Source organism: Mastigoproctus giganteus, chromosome 9 (assembly GCF_048544385.1).
Source record: "Mastigoproctus giganteus isolate SK-2022 chromosome 9, ASM4854438v1, whole genome shotgun sequence".
In the NCBI taxonomy this organism is placed as follows: domain Eukaryota; kingdom Metazoa; phylum Arthropoda; class Arachnida; order Uropygi; family Thelyphonidae; genus Mastigoproctus; species Mastigoproctus giganteus.
Genome location: NC_143583.1, coordinates 173101547 through 173127030, shown reverse-complemented (window position 1 = coordinate 173127030; position 25484 = coordinate 173101547). Strand labels below are relative to the sequence as shown.

The following is a 25484-nucleotide window of genomic DNA, read 5'->3' as shown; positions in this document are numbered from 1 at the left end:
CGAAGGCCTTTTCTATGTCCAGATTGATCATGATCAGATGCTCATTCCTTAGAAAAGCATGGCAAATATTTGCCTCTGCTTTTATCATGGGGTCCAGAGATGCTCTTTTTTTTGCGGAAGCCATACTGATTTGTGTTCAGTCAGTTTTATATTTTTCCAAGAACCAGGTAAGTTGGTTATTCACCATTTTCTCCAGGGTTTTCCCGAGGCAACTTGTTAGAGCTATTGATCGATAGTTTGTGGGGATTGTATGATCTCTGCCAGGTTTAGGGAAAGCAATTACAAGGGAGTGATGCCAGGAGTTTGGATAATAGTTTTCAATATAAATTCTATTGTATAATTTAAGTAACGTATTTAGAGATTTTTGACCAAATTGCTGTATCATTTGATAGTGAACACCATCGGGTCCTGCTGCACTCCTCCTTGACTTAGCCAGAGCTATCTGCATTTCTTCTATATTGAAGGCTGGTTGTATGGGAGATGTTCACTAGTATTGAAGTTTAGTTTGTATTTTTCTGCTACAGCTTTCATTTTCTGAAAGGATGGTATATATGCTGACATATTTGCAAAAGTAGCTGCAAGTATGTTTGAGATTTCCTTGGAGTTAGTGATCTCCTGTCCATTCAAGTTTATAAGTGGAGTTGGTACTGAAAGAAATTTCCCATTAAGTTTTCTGATTTTGTTCCATATAACATGGGTATCTGTATTTCCATTAAATGTGGAGGAAAAATGTATCCATGAATCCTTTCTACCCCTACAGTGGATATATCTGGCTCTAGCTCTAGCTTTTTTAAAATTTATGAGATTGAAGGAAGTGGGATACTTTTGGAAAAGATTCCAAGCCTTGTTCTTCTCTCTCTTGGCCAAACTGCATTCATCAGTCCACCACGTTGTGGCATGTTTATGATACTTGCCAGAAGACCGAGGGATTGTAGCTTCAGCTGCCATTAATATCTGGTTTGTGACATGAGTTATAGCATTGTCTATTGGCTGAGTAGTGATTATTTATTCATCTATTGTCGCAAGAGTTGTATTTTTTTGTCCAGTCAGCTTTGTGAAATCTTTTTTGGCCATCATAATGTGTAATGTCATTTGTTAATATTTTGCAGACCACAGGGAGATGGTAGCTGTTAAGTGGATTGTTCAAGATCAACCACTCAAAAAGTGGGTATAGGACTGGTGAACATATGGAAATGTTTACTAGCTGAGGTTGTTCTTGTGGATAAATGGATGTATGTCGCTACTCCAGTGTTAAGGAGTGAGAGATTCTGCTCTTCCAATATTTTCTCGATCAATCTTCCACTTTTGTCTTGGAGTTGAGACCCCCATAGAGGATGGTGCCCATTTATGTTTCCCACGATAACGACCAGAGGTGGTAGCTGAGTTACTAATGCTTCAAGATCTGCAAATGCATACTCTTGATTTGGTGGAAGGTAAAGTGAGACCAGTGAGAATGTAAACTGTATTAGGTATTAGGTATGTTTGGGGTCTGCCGGCACCTGGGATTTCTCCCATCTCCGCGTATCGGACAAGCCAGAGATTTAAAAGTGTGTGGAATATGTACTATGTAGTTTGTTGTGCCCATTGTTCATCCGGCCTGTTGGCCGCTGGGCCCCTAGTGAGACCCGACGTTACCAATACCCGCCACAAGGAGGCCGGCTGGGTGTTACCAATATTTGTACTCTGGCTGGTCTTGCCACTTACTTTCCTGGGATTTCAGTGGCTAAGACCAAAAAAAAATAAATAAATAAAAATAAATAAATAAATCGAGGTTGATATTAGTGATACTTAACAAGTTAGTATTAATAGTATGCAACGTGGGGCTGTGCGGTGAAAGTGAGTTTTAAAAACCAAATAGGTTCAGGCAAGAATTTTGATTTTGAAATGTAGGGCTAAACGCTATGCAAGACAAACGTTTGGGGGGATGAAGACTGGGGGGGGGAAGAAATTGGAAATAAGGGGCCGACAGAGTAGATGGCCCCTGCAGGTAGTGAGACATGCCCATGCCCCAACAGAGTGAGAAAATTGGGGAGGCAAGCCTCTCCTCCCCAGGAGTTTGGAAAGAAAGATCCGCTCAAGAGAGTGCGAGGCGCCAATAGGCTGATTTGGGTCGCCAATAGGCTGTTCCGGCGGGAGAGTGCCACCGTATGTCGTCTCCATCAGTTTGCAGGCCCTAAAAAGCTGGCCATTGAGTCTCATCTAGGTGGGACACTAATAAGGGGTTAAATCTGAGATGTCATCCTTCCAGACTGCATGTGGTCTGGGTCCTATTTTCTGGTCATTATTTTGGGGGTCACAATCAAGTCTACTGGCTGTCATTATGGGGTTTTATCACTTCCGTGATGTTTGCACAGACCCACTATGTAGTGGGTCTATGCTGCAAGGTCTTGGGGCAGTGTCCCTTTGTTCTGATGTCACAACTATTTAAAGGTGTTTTTTCGCTTCCATTGGCAGTAATCATGACTCTTGTGGTTAGACAATATATTGTCACTTGTCTTTTCCCAGTGCATTTTGTACTCAGTCCAAGGTCAAGACTCGTACTGCAACTGCTTCCAAAGATGTTTGCAGTTGGAGCCGTTTACGTGGAGGCATTTTCTGGCATAAATTAAAATAGCCACTCTGCCATGTGGTCCACTGAAAGGGAATCGGTCTTGTCTGTACATACTGTAATGATTCACTGCTATGTTTACTTGTGGAGTTAGGTTTGTTTCTTGAAGGCAGATACCTATTGGATGATATTTGTCAATCAAGTCACGAATATCATCAATGTTACTGCGGAAACCTTGAAAATTCCATTGTATTATTGTACACATTATGTTGGTTCATATTTGAACCAACATAATGTTCAATTTGAATGTTCAATTCAAGTGCAGAGTGGCGTGCCCGTTACAGTCCGCAGCTCCATACGCGAGGTGCACGTCGGCCAGTTCAACGTTTGAATACTCGTCCATCCTACTGCCTTGGGAACTGGTTCGCAAATGCCGACTTCCAGCGGGATCGCTGTTCACGCGACCTCAATGTCCTCTACGTTCAATGTCCTCTACCGCATGAAGAAGGCATTTCGGACCCTGCAATGCTATGTGATTCTGTTTCGTCTTTGTGGCCCCTACACCTCCTGCAAGTTTGTCGCACTGGTAGTGAATCACCCTGTATATATCACTAATATACTTCACTTTCTCTTCTGCTATACAAGAGTCCCAACTATCCAGCCTAATCACTAATATAAGCATCAAATATAGACTAGCAGTTTACATTTTTATTAGCATATTACCAACAAATGCTATTATGAGTCACAAATATAGCTAGTTCAGAGATTTAAGCTAAAGCCTTATTATCTCAAGCCATAATCTATTTATCACAGTGACACAAACTTCAAATGTTTTATGCATTTATTATTATTATTATTAGCCATATGGTGCAAGGAAGCCTGAGGCTTCCCTGCACCAAATGAGGCTTTTGCTGCACCAGCCAAAAAACAAAAAAAAAAAAAAAAATTCTGAATTACCCTGTGAGAGAGAGAAATAGAAGGGAATCACCAAGAAAGAGAAGAATGATGATATCCAGCTCAGGACCCTGGGTGTGCCAAGCCCATACTCACCAGATGTGAGCCCCTGGGATTAAATATGGTTACTTGTAGCCCATCCTTCATGGACTTGCCAGTTCCTGATATTTCTTACAACAAATCTGCAACAACAGTTACATCAATGTTGGATTCACACAAATTTAAAGCAGAAAGAAACTCCAGAAGGTCCATTCCTCTATCATCACCCTCCACCCCAGAGCACAGAGTGAGCATTTGAATCCATTATAAGATGCATCACCTTATTATACCTCATTTGTTTGTCCACCCACACAAAATACTAGCTAAATAAGAATGTTAAACTGACAACATACAGATATAGTTCTGAGTTTCTAATTATCATTGCAGCCTGTATTTCACTAGAATTCAAGGATATCCACAAATTTTATGCCAACAGCATAGGGCTTCTGGACCAGAAAGAGATCCAAATCCATTTCCTCTATTATTTTTGTCAACTGTTGTGGTAGACTTCTGTCTGAATATTAATTTGCAAAATTTAAGCTTACTTGGTTGACTTTTTTAAGTCTTCAACCTATTTCGAAGGCCACATTTGCATAAGACTTTGAAGGCTCTTATTTTCTTTTTGTTTCTGTAGAGAGTATCTTATGTTTGTTCAGATGTTTAAATTTGTCAATTTATTTTGCATTTAGAAAATTCTATAGCTTTCTAATATTCAGAATAATCTTCATTAATTGCAGTGTTGTCAGAGGAAGTTTTCTCTACCAGCAGTTCACTGTTGTTTTGTATATTTATCAATAATACTGATGAAGGTATATCAGGCTTAATATCGAAGTTTGCAGATGATACTAAGGTTGGCAGGGTTGTTAATGACAATAATGGCAGTGTGCTACTGCAAAAGGATCTATAAAAGTTGGGCAGAGAAGTGGCAACTGATGTTTAACATTGACAAATGCAAAGTGCTGCATAAGGGTAGCAGTAACCACAGAGTAACATACCAACTGTGCAATACTATACTCAGGGTAGTGGAGAATGAAAAAGTCTTAGTGGTAATTGTGCAATGAGATGGGAAGTTTTCTGAGCACTGCAAACAGACTGCAAAAGTAGCTCATGGGGGTCTTATCAATAATGTACAGGAATTTTGCTAGTAGGGAAAAGAAGGTGATTATCCCTTTGTATAAGGCAATGATCAGGCCATACCTTGAGTACTATGTACAGGTCTGTAAGCCTCATTTTAAGAAGGATGTAGAGTTACTTGAGCAAGTACAGAGAAGGGCTAAAAGATTGGTGAGGTTGACAAAGAGGTCCTCTTACCAAGAAAGGCTTAAATTCTGTAAATTGCAGCATCTGGAAACTTGGCACCTGCGAGGTGATCTGATTGACGTGTATAAGGTCTTGAACAGTTTAAGCAGGCTCAATTCTGATGGGATTCTTCCTCTTGCTCAGATTACGAATCTGAGGGGGCATAAATTCACCTTGAGGAAAGACAGCTGTAGAACAAATGTGTAGAAATTTGGCTTTAGCCAGCAGGTAGTTGACTGCTGAAATAAACTTCCATCTGTAGTTGTGGAAGTTGATAGCTTAAGAAAATTCAAGGAGGAGCTGGACAAACTTTTAGAGGGAATGGATGTGAGAAATTGTTTTTTTTTTGACTGATGCTACATAAGCTTGCTTTCTTGCATCACATGCTTCTTCTTCTACTACTACTATATCAAGGAGTCTCATCCAATAAAAAACACTCTTTGTAGGGATGGCCACAGAAAACATAATTTTTACATTTGGCTACATACCCAAATGATCAGATGGAAGGTTTCTAGGTAGTTTAAGAGTTGGCGGTTTATTGATTTCTCCATTACTTTAGAAAGAGTAGAAGTAATTGCAATGGGACAATAATTGGATGGGAGGGATTTGTCACCCTTTTTAGGAACTGGCTGGATATCAGCAAATTTCCAAGCAGAAGGAAAAACAGCTTTGGAATAAGAAAGTGAAAAAAGGAAGCAAATAACAGGAGTAAGTTCAGGAGCACAGGTTTTGAGAACAAGTGGAGAAATACCATCAGGACCTGGAGCTTCCTTAGCATCGATTCATCAAAATCCTTCTGACATCCTTTTGATGGAAGACCACAGGAGGCATTGAATGGTTTGTTTGTTATTTGCTTTTTAGGAGCATTAGCAACTAAGGCCATATTGCTCCGGGTATATGCGGTGGTCATTCCCTGACCTTTCCGCATCCTCTGTATTTGGGGGTGACGGGCTGCATTGAATGGAGCGTGTTGGGAATGGTGGGAGGTGTTTTACCAAGATCATTAATACAGGAGTTGGAAGAAAAATAGGATGCTATCAGGTGAGCTTTATTCTCACCTGCTAGCATCCTAAAGTACTGCAGTGACAATAGAACCATCTGATTTTGACAGAGATGGGTAAAAGTTGCGGCCAATAGCTTTGGCAAGAGACCAGAATGCTCGGCTACCATTAGGGCAAGAAGCAAGTTTTCTACTCTTAGCCTGTTCAAAATCTAGATTGGACTGATTAATAACTGCTTTACAATTGTTGCAAGCTTTGGTGTAGGCAGAAAATGAAACTGAAGAATAGGAAACAAGCCAATTACAATATGCAACATTCTTCTCTTGAACAGCCTTAGCACATTTATTGGAAAACCAAGGTTTAGATAAAGGACGAGATTTTAAAGTGGAGTGTGGAATAAAGGATTCCATTCCTACCAGAATAATTTCACTGACACGATCTGAGCAAACGTTGACATCAGAAGTTCTGAAACAGTAATCTGGTTAGCGAAAAGAAATCTCGCAGGTCATCCCATTTTGCATTCTTGTAATGGCAAACAATACGAAGTTGGGAAAAGGCTCCACTGGAGAAGAGACAATCACCAAGTTGTGATCTGAGGTGCCTAAAAGACCACTCACTTCGACCGTGTACTTAGAAGGGTTGTTTGTGAGAAAAAGATCAAAGCTCCATTGGAGAAGAGACAATCACCAAGTTGTGATCTGAGGTGCCTAAAGGACTACTAACTTCAACCGTGTACTTAGAAGGGTAGTTTGTGAGAAAAAGATCAAGCTTGTTGGCTGTATGATTAGAATTGTCCGGTATTCTTGTAGGTAAATGAATAATCTGTGCAAAATCATTAGTAATTGCAAAAGCCTCAGCATCCCGACCAGTTGGGTTGGTGTGACTAGAAAATGGAAGCCAGCTGGAGTTGTGAACATTAAAGTCACCAAGAAAAATTACCTCACTGTTAAGAAAGTTGGACTGGAGAAAGTCAAAGAGCTCCAAGTGATTAGTGAAGTTGGGAGAACGGTAGAGACAACAGATGAATTTTACACAATGAGGTAGAGAGATTTTAAGCCAGAGAAGATCAAAGAGAGGAGATTCGAAATTGCCAAGTCTCTGACAGGGAATATCAGAACGGACATATGCACAAGTACCACCTTTGAGGCGAAAGGAATCATACAGTGAATAATTTGGGCTTCTGAGATGAGCAGTAGTTGAATCAACCGATAACTGAGATTCTGTCAGAAAAAGTACATGGGGTTTGGCAGACTGCAAGTGGAAATGGACATCGTTGAGATTAGAATTGAGACCACATAAATTTTTGAAATTAACTAGGAAGTGTTTTGGAGGTTTAGATCTTTTCGCAGATAAGCTTACTCTATTAGTTTGACAATTCATGGTGTATTAAATAGTAAGAAAAAGTGGGTGGGGGGGGTTAATGCTGTATGAAGTAATGAAATTTTTGAATACGGCGTATACACATGGTAAGAATATACCCAGATCCTTGACAGAACATGGCCTCGACAATGCCCCCTGCATACACACACTATTCGGACTCCCTCCAGTCACTATCTGCCAGAGTAGAGGAAAAGTTAGCAAGATTATATACAATAGCTGATCCGGAAGCCTCCTAAAGAGTTACCTATAGGTTCAGTCTGGTGTATACTAACTAGCAGCCTACAAATACCGTTTTAGAGCTGTACCCTCGAAATGTAAGGAAGATTGGATCTCGCCATGATGTTCGTCATAACCTCGCCATCAGTAATACTGCATGGTGGAAGAAATGGGGAAGAGTTGACCGGAACCTAGCTCTGGAGACTAAACATGGGTTCCACCACTTCAAGCCTTCAATAAGCAAAGCGGTGGTATTGCACCAGTTGATGAGAGTCATCTACCACCTAGTATTGCCTGGTAACACAGAGGGGCGGCATTCCTCCATGTGGTGTGGGTGCCACACCTCAACCTCTGCATATGTTGGTTCACACTTGGGTGGTCACCCACAGTATGCTTGTGCATTGAGGTTATACCCAGGATTACTAACAGTCCCACCATCGTGAAGGTACAAGTAGAGGATTTTTGACTGTCACAGACCATCTGGACTTCCCCGAAATTGTGTCTACTTGACTTGAATGTCACTCGAATATCAGTTCCATCAACGTTTTAGATTCCCAGGTAGCAAGTACAGCTTGTCTGGCCTATCTGAGAGAATGTCTGTGACAACCTCAAGGACCAAAAAATTGTTATAATTTTTTATTTTTAATATACAAATTCATTTTGCTTTTCATGTGTTAAGTGACCTCTGTTTTTTTCTTCTCTTTTCTTTTGGCATTAGTTTGTTTTTATTTAGTTTCTTGCTTTAGTTTATTCACTTTTGCATTTTCTTTAGGCTATATAAGATGGCATACATTTATGTGTTTTAAAAAGTGTAAAACGTCTGTGACATTATATTTGTGTCCTAATATTGTGATAAGTGTGAGCGGTTCATATAATGTAGGTGGCAGTTAGAAGGTGACCTTTTGTTCCCTTGTACAATTGGTCATTTTATTAGAATATGCTTGATTGTTAGTGTAGCATTGTGCAGAGTGCAGGGTCTTCTGACCTAAGAAAATAATGGTGTGTAATGTTTGTATGTCTGATTCTTAATCTTGCTAAGTGGTTGGTACTTGGGGTTATGATTTTCGTATGGGTATATTTAAAAGTCAGCGTGTTCACTAGAAAAACTCCTACTTTAGTTTATATTTAATATGTGCCATACTGAAAGCATTTTCATGCAAGAAGTGGAACTACAGAGGCAATGTATTGAAACAGTTTCTCTTCTTATACATGGAAGTGATTATCCGCATAAGTAGGTTTGACCATGCATACTACTTTTAAGGTAAGGTTAAATATATAAGTGACTACATACTTAGAAGTGGGTCATAATGGCAAGAGTACTGTGCTTACAGTAGTTTGATTTGGTTTTTTGATATGGTGCACTGGCAGCTAAGGTCATAATGCGCCAAGTCAAATTTAAACGGAATGCTAAACATTTTGAAAGCCTATACCTAGGCTACCATGACAAGCTATTATGTAAAAAAGGTATAAAGTTAAGTAAACCCATACAAAATATAAAACTTAAATCTTTGTATATAAATTAATAGAATGTAAAAGTTAAAAATGTCAGACATGTTGTTGTCACCTATAATCTAACTGAATGTAAATGGTTCAGTCAGATTATTAAAAGTGGCATAAGCGTCGTGCTTCTATAAAAACAGGACATTATATAAGAAGATTCTAAAAGAATCTTGCCATTCCCAATGGCAAGATTCTTTTAGAGCATATTATTTACCTGTAGTCTGTAAAGGGGACTGACAGGCAATGATTATCCAGGGAAATGGCTGATTTGACAGCGGTATCAGCTAATTAGTTTCCCTGGATCTCAATGTGGCTTGGGATCCAGCAAAAGCGAATGTCAAATTCTAATTCCATGAGAGAAAAAAGGGTCTACCAGATCCGGGACAGGATCGGATGAGGGTTATACCTCATCCATACTAGAGCCTGTAAAAGTCTCAATGAATCATTATAAATCATATATCTTTGGTAATCGCTAATTTTAATGTGATTTAGGGCTGTTTCTATTGCACGCAACTCTGCAGTATAAATACTAGTTTCTTGTGGGATCTTATTGGATAATATTTTGTGAGGAAACACAACAGCAGATCCCACATGACATTCTGATTTTGAGCCGTCTGTATAGACTGGCAGAAGTCAAAATACTGCTGTCTATGTGATGCAAAGAGTTGTTGGTAGACAGATGACAGTGTAGTAGCCTTCTCCCAGTTCTTAAGGGAGAAGTCACAAATTGGAAAATAGGCATGCCAGGGTGGAAGAAATTGCATCGGTGACTGGGCAACATTGTCGACTCTCATGTCTAGTTCATTCAAGAGCCCTTGGATCCGAATACCAAAAGGTTTGTTGTAGAGGTTTTCCCAACGTGGGGCAAAAACGGATGTCCACGTGGGATGATTGGGCAGGGATTTCAATTTAAAGGTGTACTGCAAGGATAACTGCTTATGTTGAAAAGACAGAGATGGTTCATTTGCTTCGACGAAAAGGCTTTGGACAGGAGATGTGTGAAATACTCCAGTGGCTATCTGGATGACCCGAGGGTGCACTGGATCTAACCACTGAAGTACACTATCTCTAGCAGAACCATAAACCTGAGACCCATCATCAAGTTTGGAATGGACAACTGCTAGGTAGAGATGAAGAAGGGTAGTAGGATCTGCGCCCCACGAAGTTGAGGAAAGGGCACGAAGGATATTAAGCCCTTTAACGCACCTTGTCCTAAGCTGACAAATATGTTGTAGAAATGTCAGCTTCTTGTCGAAAATAAGTCCAAGGAATTTGAATTCTGCTATAACTGGGATGTTGTTTTGCCCGAGCCTTAATTCTGGGGTCAGGATGGAGATTGCGTTTGCAACAGAAGTGTACACAAACAGTCTTCTGAGATGAAAATCTGAACCCATTAGCCAAAGACCAAGCTGTAAGCTGATCAATGGTTTTCTGCAGTTGCCTTTCAATGACCCTCGTCTTGCATGAATGACAAAATACAGTAAAATCATCAACGTAGAGTGCATTTTTCCCTGTGTGTGGAAGTCGTTCTGTGATAGTTTATTTTGATTGCGAAAAGCGTGACACTTAGAATTGATCCTTGCAGGACTCCCTCTTCCTGAGAGAACACTCGTCAGAGGGGTGGATCCTAAATGGACTTGAAATCGGTGATTCGAAAGAAAGTTTTTAATAAAGTGAGGGAGGTTACCCCTGAAACCACAGTTATAGAGGAGATCTTGTAATATTCAAAATCACCAGGCTGTGTCGTATGCTTTTTCAAGATCAAACAAAACTGCTACCAGATGCTTGGATTTAAAAAAAGCATCACAAATGCACGTTTCCAATTGGATTAAATGATCCAAGAGTGGGTCTATTTCTTTGGAAGCTGCACTGAGTCCTGGAAAGCTAACCATTTATTTCCAAATACCATACAAGGCGTGCATTAACCATTCTTTCCAAGCCTTTGAACAAACAGCTTGTCAGAGTGATAGGACGAGAGTTACTTGGATTTCTAGGATCCTTTCCTGGTTTTGGGAAAGAAAGAACAATAGCCTTTCGCCAGGAATCCGGAAATTGTTTGTTAAGAAAAATTCTGTTAAACAAAATTAAAAGATTGTTTGTTGTTTGGTTTTTAGGAGCATTAGCAACTAAGGCCATATTGCTACGGGATATGCGGTGGTCATTCCCTGACTTTACCGCATCCTCCATATTTGGTGGTGACGGGCTCAAACTCCGGTCTAATCAAGAAGCGTGTGCTATGCACTGCTGCTCCTTCCCACCTGGCTACAGAGTCACCAAAATTAAAAGGTGATCCTTAGATTGTGGTGAGAGGTGTTTTAACATTTTATAGTGGACGTCATCGGGCCCCACAACACTTTCATGTGTGAGAAAGAGTGCTGCATTTAACTCTTCCTGTGAAAAGGGCTTGTTATATGGTTCAAGCCGTTTTGAATAGAAGTTTTTTCAGGGCCAAAAACTCTGCAGGAAAAGATGTTATTGCAGAGATTTTTGCAAATCTTTCCCCTAGAGTATTTGCAACTGCAGTTCAATCTGCAATTAGACATCCATTGTGCTCGGGGATCACAGAAGGGCATGGTGGATATTTTCCCTTCATTTTCTGGATCTTATCCCAGACTACTTTTGAGCTAGCAGCCTGAGTTATGGATGATGTAAAATGGATCCAAGATTTCCATTGGCTCTGATGTCGTACATAACGTGCTTTCACACGTGAATGTTTAAATGATATTAAATTTCCAGTTGTGGGATATCGGCAGAATATCCTCCAGGCTTTGTATTTTTTTTTTTTTTTTTGCTGCTGTGCATTCTGAATTCCACCAAGGTTTGGGAAATAGTGGGAACCGGCTGGATGATTTTGGGATTGCAATTGCAGCTGCTTGGAAAATCATTTCTGTGACATACATTACTGCATCATTGATTAGCTCCTGACTGACTGTAGCGATGTCAAGATTTGCCATTTGTTAAAAGGCATTCCAGTCAGCCTGATCAATCTTCCACCGCAGTAAACTAAATGGCAGACACGGTCTACCACTAGTTAGGGTGGTTATCACGGGGAAGTGATCACTTCCATATGGGTTTTCTTCCCCCTCCCAAGTAAGTGAAGAAAGGAGAGAAGGGGGAGCAGATAGAAAGATCAATGGCAAAGAATGTACGGGTAGGCATGTGGAAGAAGGTGTTTGTTCCCACATTTAGAAGAGAGAGAGGTCATTGTCAGTGAGCATATGCTCTATGACTCGTCCCCTTCCATTGATGTTAGCACTACCCCACAGAGTGTTATGTCCATTGAATCCCCAAGAATTAAACAAGGGGAAGGCAATCGCATGATAAGATCATCAAGGTCTTTCTGGGGGGATGTTAATCCCAGGTGGCAAACAAACAGAGCAGACAGTTAATAAGAACCCCACCATAACACGAATTGCTATAGCCTCAATGGTAGTTGTAAGCTGCAAAGGCTGAAATGGGATCTGGTTGCCGACGTGGATTGTGACTCCTCCATGAGCAGGGCCATCCACAATTCTATCCTTAAGAATGATGGTAATATTATGCATGGCGTGGTCATCATTTGCCTTTAAATAAGTCTCCTGTATGCAAAAGCAAGCTGGTTTGTGCTTTTGCAGGAGTGCCTTGATGTCATCAATATTTTGCTGGAATCCACGGCAATTCCACTGTAGGAATTTAGCCCTCATTTGGGCTTGGTGGGTCCATCAGGCGGCTTCCGAGGTGCTGAGGGCTTAATTTTGTCAGTCTTGGACTTCTTTCCTGGGGAAGTATAGATGCTGTCCCGTGTCCATTTCTTCCTCCGCAAAGAGTTCCAAGACTAACTCATCATGTACCTCCTTGGTTTCGACATCCATTTCTTGCCCTGAAGTTTTCTGTGATGTTTTCTGTGATTTTCAGTTTTCTGTGATGTTAATTTAGTGCTCGCTGTTGATAATGCTGGAGTATTGGAGGTACCGATATTGGAGTGGCAGCTGACTGTGATTTTTGGGTGGGCTTTAGTGAATTCAATAAACAGCGAGCAATGAGAGTGAAAGAGTCCCTTGGGGGAACAGTCATATTAGTTTGGGTCCTGATGGTACTCTTACCAGAAACTTTCTAGGCATATGAAGGATTCCTGCTATTTATTGGTTGGATGCGTTTTCTGGCCTCTGGGTAGGAGGTATTCAGCTCCGTTTTTAATTTTTGAATCTCCTTTTCATCCTTCCACCGCTGGCATGCTCAAGAGTATGCAGGGTGCTCTCCTTGGCAGTTAGTACAATTAGGCTTAGGAGCTAGACATTCCTTGCTCTCGTGATCTTTAGCACCACATGGAGCGCAGGCAGGGTTACCAGGACAAACTGTGAGTGGCCGTACCTTTGACATTTAAAACACCTCAGGGAGTTTGGAACGTAAATCCTCACTGGGCAGTTTAAGTACCCTGCCTTGATGGAACTTGGAGGCAGTGGGGGTGTTAAATGTTAGGATGAGAACTCAGGTAGGGACAAGATTCCTAGCCTTTCGCATGGATATTTGCTTTACAGCTGTCACTCCTTGTTCTTTTAATTCAGAGCAGATCTCTTCTTCAGAAATGTGAAGATTCCACTCTGATATGACACCTCATGATGAGTTCAGAGTTTTGTGAGGGGTGTTTTTTTTTTGGTGCATCAGCTTCTGTGGCCATAATGCACCTCCCAAGGTTTTTGTAGTACTCTGATCCAAGGCCGAATCAGGATTCGAACCCTCGACCTTTGGGTTGCCAGGCAGGCACTTTACCCACCCGGCTAGCCCGGTCGGCTTTGTGAGGGGGGTTACGATGATGGGTATTCCTCCGATAGATGTGGCTTTCAAAACTTTTTCCGCATGCATTGTATTTGATGCTTCGACTAAAATATCTCCAGAACACAGTTGTTTTATGGATTTAGGTGATCCTGCCATCCTTTCTGGATAAAAAAGGGTGACATTTTTCCAATTGGCTGCTCTACAGTGGAATGGAGAATGAGGAAAAGAGGTGTCACAGATGGTGTTTTCTCCTCAGTTCTGGCTCTTTTAACAGAATTGGTGTCATTATCATTTGGTGATCGATTAGGTAGGGGCCTTGTTGGGGCACAAGACAAAGTAGGATTTATATTACTCATAGGAGTAAGATAAAAATTTTAAATGCCCTAAGTACCTCACCAACTACAGAGCCCTACAAGGGGACACCCACTCGTGAACTAGCAGGTACTGTGTACACGAATGGGACACCATGTTCGCTTAGGAGCACCATACCTTCGTTTCCAGTAAGCCTTGATCCCATCCCAGGACCAAAGGGAGGGAGACTTATTGGAACACAGTTGACCCTAGCAGTAAGAACCACCCGCCGATTGATCCCAGTCGGGCCGGTCCATGATCACCCATCTTGTCGAAGCAGGGGCTGAAGTGGTGTATTAAGGCTGAGCCCCTCAACCACCAGGATTCCCCTTTCCAAGTTTCCACGGGTCGTGGCACACGGCTGCACACGCCAGATTCCAATGATGTAACCCTGGAACAGACATCTGGCCATTAGATCCCAGTGATGCTAATCTGGAAGGCCAGCAGCATCACTGGGAGGTCCCCTCACCACATACAGGTGCCCACGTCAAGGGGGCTTACAGTGGTATTTAGGTCATGTCTCTGGAGCAAAATAACTCAATCTTTCAAGAGTGAATTCTCTGAATGCAATTTTAGCTACAGTCCTCCCACCCCATCCAAATGATAATTTTCCTCATAAGAGAAGTAGAGAAGCTGAAAGGGAAAGTAAAATATATGATTAATAAGTAAAGAAAAATAGTGAGCATCAAACTGAGGTTGGATGATAATAAAATAGCCTTATGCACCAGCCTTCTTTAGTTTGCATTAAACTTTTTCTTTCCCTTAGTTATTTTATTATCTTCCCACCCTCAATTTGATGCTCCCTATTTTTCTTTACTTATCATATATTTTACTTTCCCTTTCAGCTTCTCTACTCCTAATTGACTCTTTGATTCAGCCTTTAATTTCATATAATTTAATAAATCTTTTAGGTTCTTAAAATTCTTTCCTTTAATTTACTTTCCTTCTTCTATTAGCTTCGGCACCTTATGTTACAAGATAGCAAGCTTATTTAGCATCACCCAAAAAAAAAAAAAAAAAAACTTCTAATTTCACACATCCACTCGCTCCAAATGTTTCTCTAGGTTTGCCTTGAATCTATTTAACCTATCAACTTCTACAAAGACAGATGGAAGTATCTTCCAGCAATCAACCACCCACTGGCTAAAGACAAACTTCCGTACATCTATCCTACAACTGTCTTTCCTCAATTTGAATTTACCCTCTCAGGCGGTTATTCTGAGCAAGAGGAAGAATCCCATCAGCATTGAGTTTGCTCAAACTATTCAAGGCTTTATACACCTCAATCAGATCACCTCGCAGGTGCCTAGTCTCCAGACACTGTAATTTGCAAAACTTAAGCCTTTCTTCGTAATAGCAACCCTTTGTTCCATTCACTAATCTTGTTTCCCCCCTCTGTACTCATTCCAACACCTCTATACCCTTCTTAAAATGAGGCCTCCAGACCTGCATACAGTACTCAAGTTGTGGCCTGACCATTGCCTTATAACAAGGGGATAATCACCTCCTTATCCCTGCTAGAAAAATTCCTGTATATCATTGACAAGACACCATGAGCTACTCTTGCAGACTGCTGCACTGCTCAGAAAACTTCATATCTGCCTGCACAACTACCCCCAGGTCCTTTTCATTCTCTACCACTGTCAGTGTAGTACCACACAGTTGATACGTTATGTGGGGTTACTGCTTCCCATATGCAGTACTTTACATTTGCCAATGCTAAACTTCAGTTGCCATCTCTCAGCCCATCTGCTCAACTTTTCTAGATCCTATTTCAGCAGCATACTGTCATTAGAGTCATTAACAAACCTGCCGACCTTCATATCGTCTGCAAACTTGGACATTAAGCCTGATATATCATCATCAATATCATTAATGAATACAGAAAATAACAATGGAACTAACACTGAACCCTGGGGGACTCCATTTATAACATTAGTCCACGAAGAGTCCATTGATTACCACTCTGTCTTCTCCCACTCAACCATCCCATTATCCATAGCAGCAATTTGCCTCCAATGCCACACTGCTCCAATTTATCTTCCATCTGCAACAGTATCAAAAGCCTTTCTAAGATCCAAATATATGATATCAAAATTATTCTTTGCATCCAGTTCCTTTGTGACTACATCATAGTATCCAATCAAATTAGTCAGACAAGACTTTCTCTTAACAAACCCATGCTGTGTCCGAGCTATAACCGAAGTCTTGTCTAGATGATCCTGCAATGCATCTTTAACCAGTGCTTCCATTAATTTCCCTGGAACAGAAGTGAAACTTACAGGTCTGTAATTACTTGTGTCTCACTTTGATCTTCCTTTATGGATTGGGGTCACATTTACACATCTCCAGTCCATGGGTACCGCCCCTGAGTCTAAGGAAGCTCTCATAATTATGGCTAAGGGTTTGCTTACTTCCTTTGCTGCCTCCTTTAATTTAACTGGATAGATTCCATCCATCCCAGGTGCCTTTCTTATGTTTACCTTCAACAATTATGACTCCACTTTACTCTCAGTTATTAAAAGATTATCTAGCTTACTGCCAGAGTTTAATACACGTCTGGCATTCCCCTTCCCGAATAACTCTTCACGTGTGAACGTAGATGCAAAATATTCATTTAGTTTGTTAGCTACATGAGCAGGATCATCAACAGTGGAACCATCGATATCATGTGACCAATCTGATTCATCCCCTTACTTCTAGAGTTTACATAAGTAAAGAACTCTTTGCTGTTTTTCTTTGCATCCTCTGCCCAAGATTTCTCATAATCTGCCTTTGCCTGCCTAACCTTCTTTGACTCTTGGTTACAGACCAGTTTATATCTATCATATAATAAATTTGATGAATTTGAGGTATTGCTTAAAACATCAAAGGCAGATATTGTTGGGATTTCAGAGACATGGTGTCACACAGATATAAGGAATGCAGAACTGGAATTTGGGGAGTACAATGTCTACAGAAAGGATAGACAGGATAGGAAGGGAGGAGGAGTTATGCTATTAGTTAAGAAATACATAAAATCCAAGGAAGTGAAGCTAGTCAACATCGCTGGACAGTACAGTGTCGAGTTAGTTTGGTTTAGTGTGACATAAGCATTGGGAGATCAAAATTGAGAGTAGGAGTGTGCTATAGGCCTAATTACTCTGATGAGTATAATAAGAAACTGTACAGGGAAATAGAGTGGGCCAGTAAATCAGAGAGTCTTTTAATGGGGGATTTTAATTTCCCAGATATTGACTGGAATTTGGGAGCTGGTCACTCACACACTAGCAAGGCTTTTGTGGATTTATTGGATGATTGTTTTCTACATCAGCACGTTCGGAAGGCAACTAAGGGAGTAATACTCTTGATTTGATTATCAGTAGTGATTCTTCATGCATTAAGAATCTGCAGATAAATGAACCACTAGGTGGCAGTGATCACAGTGTGCTGAAGTGGGATTTACTTGAAGAGGTAACTACCATTAGGGGTAAAGGGAAGGGTTATTGCTTTCGTAAAGGCGACTACAATGGACTGAGACAGTATTTAAATTCTATACAGTGGGACCAAATGATGATGTTACCAACAGCAAATTCAAAGTGGGAAGCATTCAAAGAACTTATCTTGGAAGCTACTAGGCTTTACATACGAACTAAGAAATATTTTTCAAGGTTTAAGCCTAAATGGATGTCAAATGGACTAATGAGACATATGGCAGAGAAGAAAAATGCATGGGATACATACAAATTAACACGTGACACAGAAACCTATGATAGACGAAAGTTGACCTGTAACCAAGTTAGAAAGGAGGTTAGGCAGGCGAAGGCAGATTACGAGAAATCTTTGGCAAGGGATGCAAAGAAAAACAGCAAAGAGTTCTTTACTTATGTAAACTCTAGAAGGAAGGGGATGAATCAGATTGGTCCACTTGATATTGATGAGTCAACTGTTCATGATGATCCTGCTCAGGTAGCTAACAAACTAAATGAATATTTTGCATCGACATTCACACATGAGGAGTTATTCAGGAAGGGGAATGCCAGAGGCGTATTCAACTCTGGCAGTAAGCTAGAGAATCTTGTAATAACTGAGAGTAAAGTGGAAGAGAAATTGTTGAAGATAAACACAAGAAAGGCACCTGGGGTGGATGGGATCTATCCAGTTATATTAAAGGAGGCAGCAAAGGAAGTAAGCAAACCCTTAGCCATAATTATGAGAGCTTCCTTGAACTCAGGGGAAGTACCCATGGACTGGAGATGTGCAAATGTGACCCCAATTCACAAAGGAGGATCAAAGACTGACACAAATAAATATAGACCTGTGAATTTAACTTCTGTTCCCGGAAAATTAATGGAGGCACTGGTTAAAGAAGGACTGCAGGATCATCTAGACAAGACTTCAGTTATAGCTCGGACACAGCATGGTTTTGTTAAGGGGAAGTCTTGCCTGACCAATTTTATTGGATACTATGATGCAGTCAGAAAAGAATTGGATGCAGGGAATAACTTTGATATTATATACTTGGATCTTAGAAATGCTTTTGATACTGTTGCACATGGAAGACTGCTGCACAAATTGGAGCAGTGTAGCATTGGAGGCAAATTGCTCCTATGGATAAAGGGGTGGTTGAGGAGGAGAAGACAGAGAGTGGTAATCAATGGACACTGCTCATCGTGGACTAATGTTATTAGTGGAGTCCCTCAGGGGTCAGTATTGGGTCCATTATTGTTTTCTGTATTTATAAATGATATTGATGATGGTATATCAAGCTTAATGTCCAAGTTTGCAGACGATATGAAGGTTGGCAGGGTTGTCAAGGACACTATTGACACTATGCTGCTGCAACAGGATCTGGAAAGGTTGAGCAGATGGGCTGAGAGGTGGCAAATGAAGTTTAACATTGACAAATATAAAGTACTACATATAGGAAACAGCAACCCCAGAGCAACGTATCAACTCTGTGGTACTACACTGACAGTGGTAGAGAATGAAAGGTACCTGGGGGTGGTTGTGCAGGCAGATATGAAGTTCTCTGAGCAGTGCAGACGGGCTGCAAGAGTAGCTCATGGTGTATTGTCAATGATATAGAGGAATTTTTCTAGCAGGGATAAGGAGGTGATTATTCCCTTGTATAAGGCAATGGTCAGGCCACACCTAGTGTACTATATACAGGCCTGGAGGCCTCATTTCAAGAAGGATGTAGAGCTGCTGGAACGAGTACAGAGAAGGGCAACAAGATTAGTGAATGGAACAAAGGGGTGCTCTTACGAAGAAAGGCTTAAGTTTTGCAAATTGCAGTGTCTGGAGACTAGGCACCAGCGAGGTAATCTGATAGAGGTGTATAAAGCCTTGAATGGTTTGAGCATGCTCAATGCTGATGGGATTCTTCCTCTTGCTCAGAATAATCGCCTGAGAGGGCATAAATTCAAATTGAGGAAAGACAGATGTAGGATAGACGTACGGAAATATGCCATTAGCCGAGGGTGGTTGGTTGGTGGAACAGACTTCCATCCCTTGTCGTGGAAGTTAATAGTCTAAATAAGTTTAAGGCTCAGCTGGACAGGTATTTCGAACGAACAGAGGGGTGAAGTGGAAGGGGTTATTTTTTATTTATTTATTTTTATTTTTTTGCTGATGCTGCATAAGCTTGCTTTCTTGCATCAAATGCCTCTACTAATGCTATTCATAGCTTCCTGTGTCACCTGTTCATTTATATGTATCCCATGCATTTTTCTTCTCTGCCACATGTCTAATTAGTTCATCTGACATCTATTTAGGCTTAAATCTTGAACAATATTTCTTAGTTGGTATGAAAAGCCTAGTAGCTTCCAAGATTAATTCTTTGAATGCTTCCCATTTTGAATTTGCTGCTGGTAACATCATAAGTTGTCCCACCGAATTCAATCTTTATTGTATATATGTTTTAGGGGAAAAAAAAACAAGGTATACATATATATACTTTCCTTACTTTTCATAAACAGTTTTCAGAGAAGTTGAATCATCTAAATCATTTTCATGAAATTCGTAATATAAAATAACCCAGGATGTTCGGTAAGGCCACTGCTCTGTAATGTTCACCCAAGAGGCTAAGTGATACCAGTTAAAATCAATGTTGAATGCCTTTAACAACCTACCTACACGAGGGAAGAAAACAAAATATATTAATGATGTTAAGAACTATTTACAAGTACAGTGAGGGATAAAACATTCAGAAAAGAAGTTAATAAAAGAAATTAAAAATATATATATTGAAAATGAATAAAATATCTGGAAATGTTTGTTTTAATTTTAGAACAAACTACTTACCTTTTAATTTAAAATTATTTTTCACAAATATATTTCATAAAAATATGTTGTTAAATATATAATAGTGGACAAAAAATTGCCCACTATTGTGTGTGTGTGTGTGTGCGCGCGCGCGTACAACCCCTGCAGAGAGAGAGATTTTTAAAATTAGGTTTCTTAAAAATATTTAATTTCACTTAAATTAGTGTCCCATCATAATAATCTTCCAACTTTTCCACCAATATTAGGTGACTAATTCTGTTAGAAGTTCAGTGTGATTTTTGAATCTATCTATTTTTTTTTTTTTTTTTTCCTATATTAATACAGCTATTTATGGGATAAAAGCTTATAACAACTAAAAAAGACTGGGTTAACTTTAGATGCATTGATGAAGTGTCTGTTGCTTCACCTTTCATGAAGAGGTGCTTTTCTTCCCTAGAAAAATTTCTTTTGGCAGCAAAACTCTCTTACTAGACCAATACAATGCTTAAAGCTGCAGTGCTTTAAAAAAATTAACTGTTTACAGATGAATTCATACGGAAATAAAACAAGAGCATCATATACATAGTTTTTTTTTAATAGCTTAGACAATAGCAACTCCTAGTTTTATGAAGCAATAGTCGTGACTGTGAAGTTTAATGCCTGTTTAATCAATTTAGCGGCAATATACCCCCCCCCCCCAGTTCCAGATATTTCAACAATTGACGATGCTACCTGCCGGATAATAAGTTACACCCTTTGCTACTCACATTCTCTGTGGCGATTTTAAACTTCCGCTGCATCTGAGCCCTCTCCTTCAACAACTAATGAACAATCTCTGTCCATTAAAGTTTACAATTATCAATGAGGAGCCAACGAAAGGCACTAATCGTCTCGACCTGATTCTATGTTGTGGAACTTGCAGAGTCGATATTCCACCAGAAATGTCTTTCAAATCAGATCATGACCCAATTGCATTACTTCTTGTACTACCTATGCCAAGCTTTAATTGCCATAATACTGTGGAAAAGAAAATCATACTTTCTCAGAATTTTCTTAATTCCAAAAAGTGCCTCGAGACAGCAAGTTGACCTCACAGTTGACCTAACAAGATACAGTCACCCTCTATGCGTCAGCCAAAACGGTATGCATTTCTCTGAGGATTTGAGCTTGGTAGACCAAAGATTTTGCACACAGTTTCCACAATAAGCAGTACCTTCACAGACAATAGAAAATCTCTGGCACAACCCAAGATTGGATCCTGTTTTCCAGAGCAAGAGCAATTTTCAACCGACTCAAGGCATCAGCCATAAAGAGATACACCGATGCTACCTTGTCTAAAGGAAAAGCGCCATACTCATCCAGACATAGTGTCATTAATCCCAATCTTGATCTAGATAACTGGATGGACTACATTTCAAGATTCAAAGCCAATTCCACTTCTGCAGAAATTCCTCTCCAAAACTCTCAATTTGCTCCTACTGATGACCTCTCCATCATCTCCATCACAAGACAGCAACTGATAAATGCTATAAACTCCCTAGTATAGCAGGCCATCCAGTATAGCAGGCCAAGATAAAATACCTCATTTCATAATTAAGTGCCTTAGCCCCTACATCCTAGATGCATTGCTCTTGATCTACAACTTGGTTCTTTCCACACGAGTTTTCCCTGCTCAATGGAATGAATACTCTGTGAGTCCACTGCCTCTAATGTTCAAGTGCCAACAAGCCCAAACGATTTCAGACCAATCTCAACGTCTTGCACCCTCCTCAAACTCCTTGAAAAGGTACTCCTTCCAGCATTGAACAAACAGCTGATGCCACAGAAACCGAAACAGTTCCACTTCACAGTCGCAAATAGATCCACGATAACAAACCTCATGACAGCACAAACATCAATTCTTCAGGCCTTTGAAACTAAATCCGAATTAGCTATTGTTCACGCTGATATTGAAGCTGCTTTTGACAGCTTAGACATCACAGCCCTTCTTAGCCTTCTGCAATTCTTCAGGATAAAGGAAGATCTACTAGCTTTCTTCACCGCTTTATTAAGGAATAGAAGTGTCTACCTCACAATGAAGAAGACCCACTTTACAAGGAAAATCAATGCAGGAGTCCCACAATGTGGCATTCTGTCTGGCCTTCTTTTCTCAGCCATTCTAATTCGATTTATGTGTCCCCTTACCTTAATCGCACCATCTGCAAACCCATAGGCAATTATGTCTTCAATCACTGAGAACTTGACCACTCTTTTGCCGACCGGGCTAGCCAGGTGAGTAAAGTGCCTGCCTAGCAACCCAAAGGTCGCGGGTTCGAATCCCGCCTCGGGCTTGGATCAAAGTACTGCAAAAACCTTGGGAAGTGCATTATGGCCACAGAAGCCGATGCGCCAAAAACTACCAAATAAAAAAAAAAAAAAACTCTTTCAACTTATTTGAGGATGTTTGGGTTAAACCCTAACCCTTCAAAATCTTCAATAATGATTTACTCATTGAAACAGCAACCAACAGTAATTCAACCATCAGTTTCTGGCACTCTCATCCCAGTGGTTACCTGCTATAAGGAACTCTGTGTCAATTTTGATCCAAAGTTGAGATTCGATGCACACATAGAATACCTCTGGAAGTGATTTAACACGCTATGCTGGAGAGCGAAGCAACACTTAATTCATTCTATCGATGCTGCAACCACTACTAGATAGCTTCAAACCACTGTTTATCTGGTTATTTTATATGCTGCTGAAATTTGGGCATCTGCGTCGGCCTCACTTCAAAAACTGGTGTTTGCGTGTGAATACTGGACCCTGAAATGGGCCACAAATAAGCATCGCTGACCCCCTCAATTGAGAACAACTGACATGGCTGAGCAGCTAAATGTACCCTGGCTCCCTAAGTTAATTGACAGCAGGCGTTTAATGACTACAGTAAAAATGTACATAGGAGCGATAAACGCCCCAAACATCTGGGATTTCTGTCAGTGGCACAATCCTTTGCCATCCGTGAGGTCAGAGACCACACTAATCCTCAAATACAACCGGCTGAAACTGTGTAATTGTTTTCTACCTGTCCAGACATTCCCCAAAGTTCAGGCACTGCTCTGTCTTGGAATTAGCCTGCAGAAAATGGTTACCGGCTACAAATACTGCCTCATTCTCCTTGAGTGGATTGAATCTGTTGAACTGGGATAAATTCTTCCAAATTGTGTTACGAAATTCAGTTCTGTTTCTGTTATATTTTCCTATTTATTATAATTTCAATTTACATGTTTTAATTTTGGGTAACTTATAATATCCCATGTAACTATTAATTTTACTAATTTAATCACATGTATCATTCCTTAAAGTAAAACTCCTGGCCATGTTGCCGTGATGAGAACTATTGTTTCTAGTACTTGTACCGTACTTAGTAGCAATAAAGAAGTTTATTATAACTGTTATATATTTAAACAGACTTAATGTTAAATGGAACTATTGTGTTTAAATGCAGCCAAAAACTGGGATGCATTTGCCTAATATTATAGGACCTGAAGGGAGGATATCTCAATGCAATAGGCGAAATCAAATAAAATTTATGTGCTTTACTGTGTTTATGGGGATGCCATTTCTGTATAAAAAAAAAAAATGAATTTTAATAACTGATGCTGTTAATATAAAATATATAAAAACATGATAGATGGCAGATCAAACTTATTTCAGTTAAAAACTTTATTAAAAAATGGTATAAGTCCATGTTAATATTAGAAACATTACTTGAATGATTTTAAATATTATACCACTTTCTCACTGGATTCCAATATTTGAATAGGTCATATATAGGGTAATTCACTACCAGTGCGACAAACTTGCAGGAGGTGTAGGGGGCACAAAGATGAATCGGAATCACATAGCATTGCAGGGTCCGAAATGCCTTCATCATGTGGTAGAGGACGTTGAATGGGAGGTCGCGTGGACAGCGATCCTGCTGGAAGTCAGCATTTGTGAACCGTTTCTGTTGAAGAAACCAAGTAGCAAAAGTCCTCCAGAGTGGATAATCTGCAGGCTCCAATGATTGGACGCGTTGCAGATGGTATGAATTCATTTGGTTTGTTGACAGTATCCTCCATACAGTGGATTGGGAAATACCCAATCGTTGGCCTATCGCTCGGGTACTCGTTCTCGGATTGCCTTCTGCAAGACGTAGGACATTCTCCTCATTGTCTGGCATCCTCGTCGTTCGCTCTCGATTCATGGTACCTCTCGTGAAACAACCAGTCTCATGTAACCTTCTGTGCATACATGCGAAAATCATATGATGAGGAGCACGCCTGCGCGGGAAACGTTCCTGGTACAAGCGCAGAGCGGCGCGCCCGTTACAGTCCACAGTTCCATACGCGAGGTGCATGTCGGCCAGTTCAACGTTTGAATACTCGTCCATCCTACTGCCTCGGGAACCAGTTCGCAAATGCCGACTTCCAGCGGGATCGCTGTTCATGCGACCTCCCATTCAACGTCCTGTACCGCATGACGAAGGCATTTCGGACCCTGCAATGCTATGTGATTCCGATTTGTCTTTGTGCCCCCTACACCTCCTGCAAGTTTGTCGCACTGGTAGTGAAGCACCCTGTATATTACATTTTAAGTTTTATAGTAAAAGAATAGTTACAATATTTTTTGACTTATATAATTGGAATTGCTCATTAATTACCTGTAATATACACAATGTTCATTAATCTTCTCATTGATCGTGGATTTACATCACTAAAATAGTCATCAGTTAACAGAACCTTTGTGAGATCTTGTGCACCAGTAACAATTCGATGCAAATTACTAATGCTACTAGCCATACTTTCACTTGTTTTCAACTTCTGATTACCTTTGCGGCCTTTACGGAATACTTCTGGAATAGATATGCTGGAATTCGATGCTTTTCTATTAGAAGGCTGATAAAAAAATAATTTAAAAAAGTTAAAAATAACGATAATAGCATATTTGTTTATTGTTACAGGAGAATCATATTTACACAGTGAAAGTAATTTATACAGTGACTGCTGTTAATGTTGAAGCAAAATTAGTACAACAATACAAGGTTTGATCAAAGGGTTGTGTGAATGGTGCAAAAAATTAATTTTATTCAATGATAAAACATATCATTGAATAATATTCTACATTGGTAATATTCTTCAATATAATCTCTATCTGTAACCAGATAACCATTCCAT

The 25484-nt window shown here is 40.2% G+C and overlaps 1 protein-coding gene across 1 annotated transcript in view; it reads right to left on the bottom strand.

Moving 5' to 3' along the window:
* The window catches only part of Arms (Ankyrin repeat-rich membrane spanning), a 680132-nt gene that overhangs the window by 119328 nt on the left and 535320 nt on the right, over positions 1 to 25484 (bottom strand). The window contains exons 19-20 of the mRNA XM_090381558.1: positions 24971 to 25205; positions 19991 to 20156 (exon numbers count right to left, since the gene is read on the bottom strand). Coding sequence (XP_090237684.1) covers positions 19991 to 20156; positions 24971 to 25205 — 401 coding nt within the window. The remainder of the gene's footprint in view (positions 1 to 19990; positions 20157 to 24970; positions 25206 to 25484) is intronic.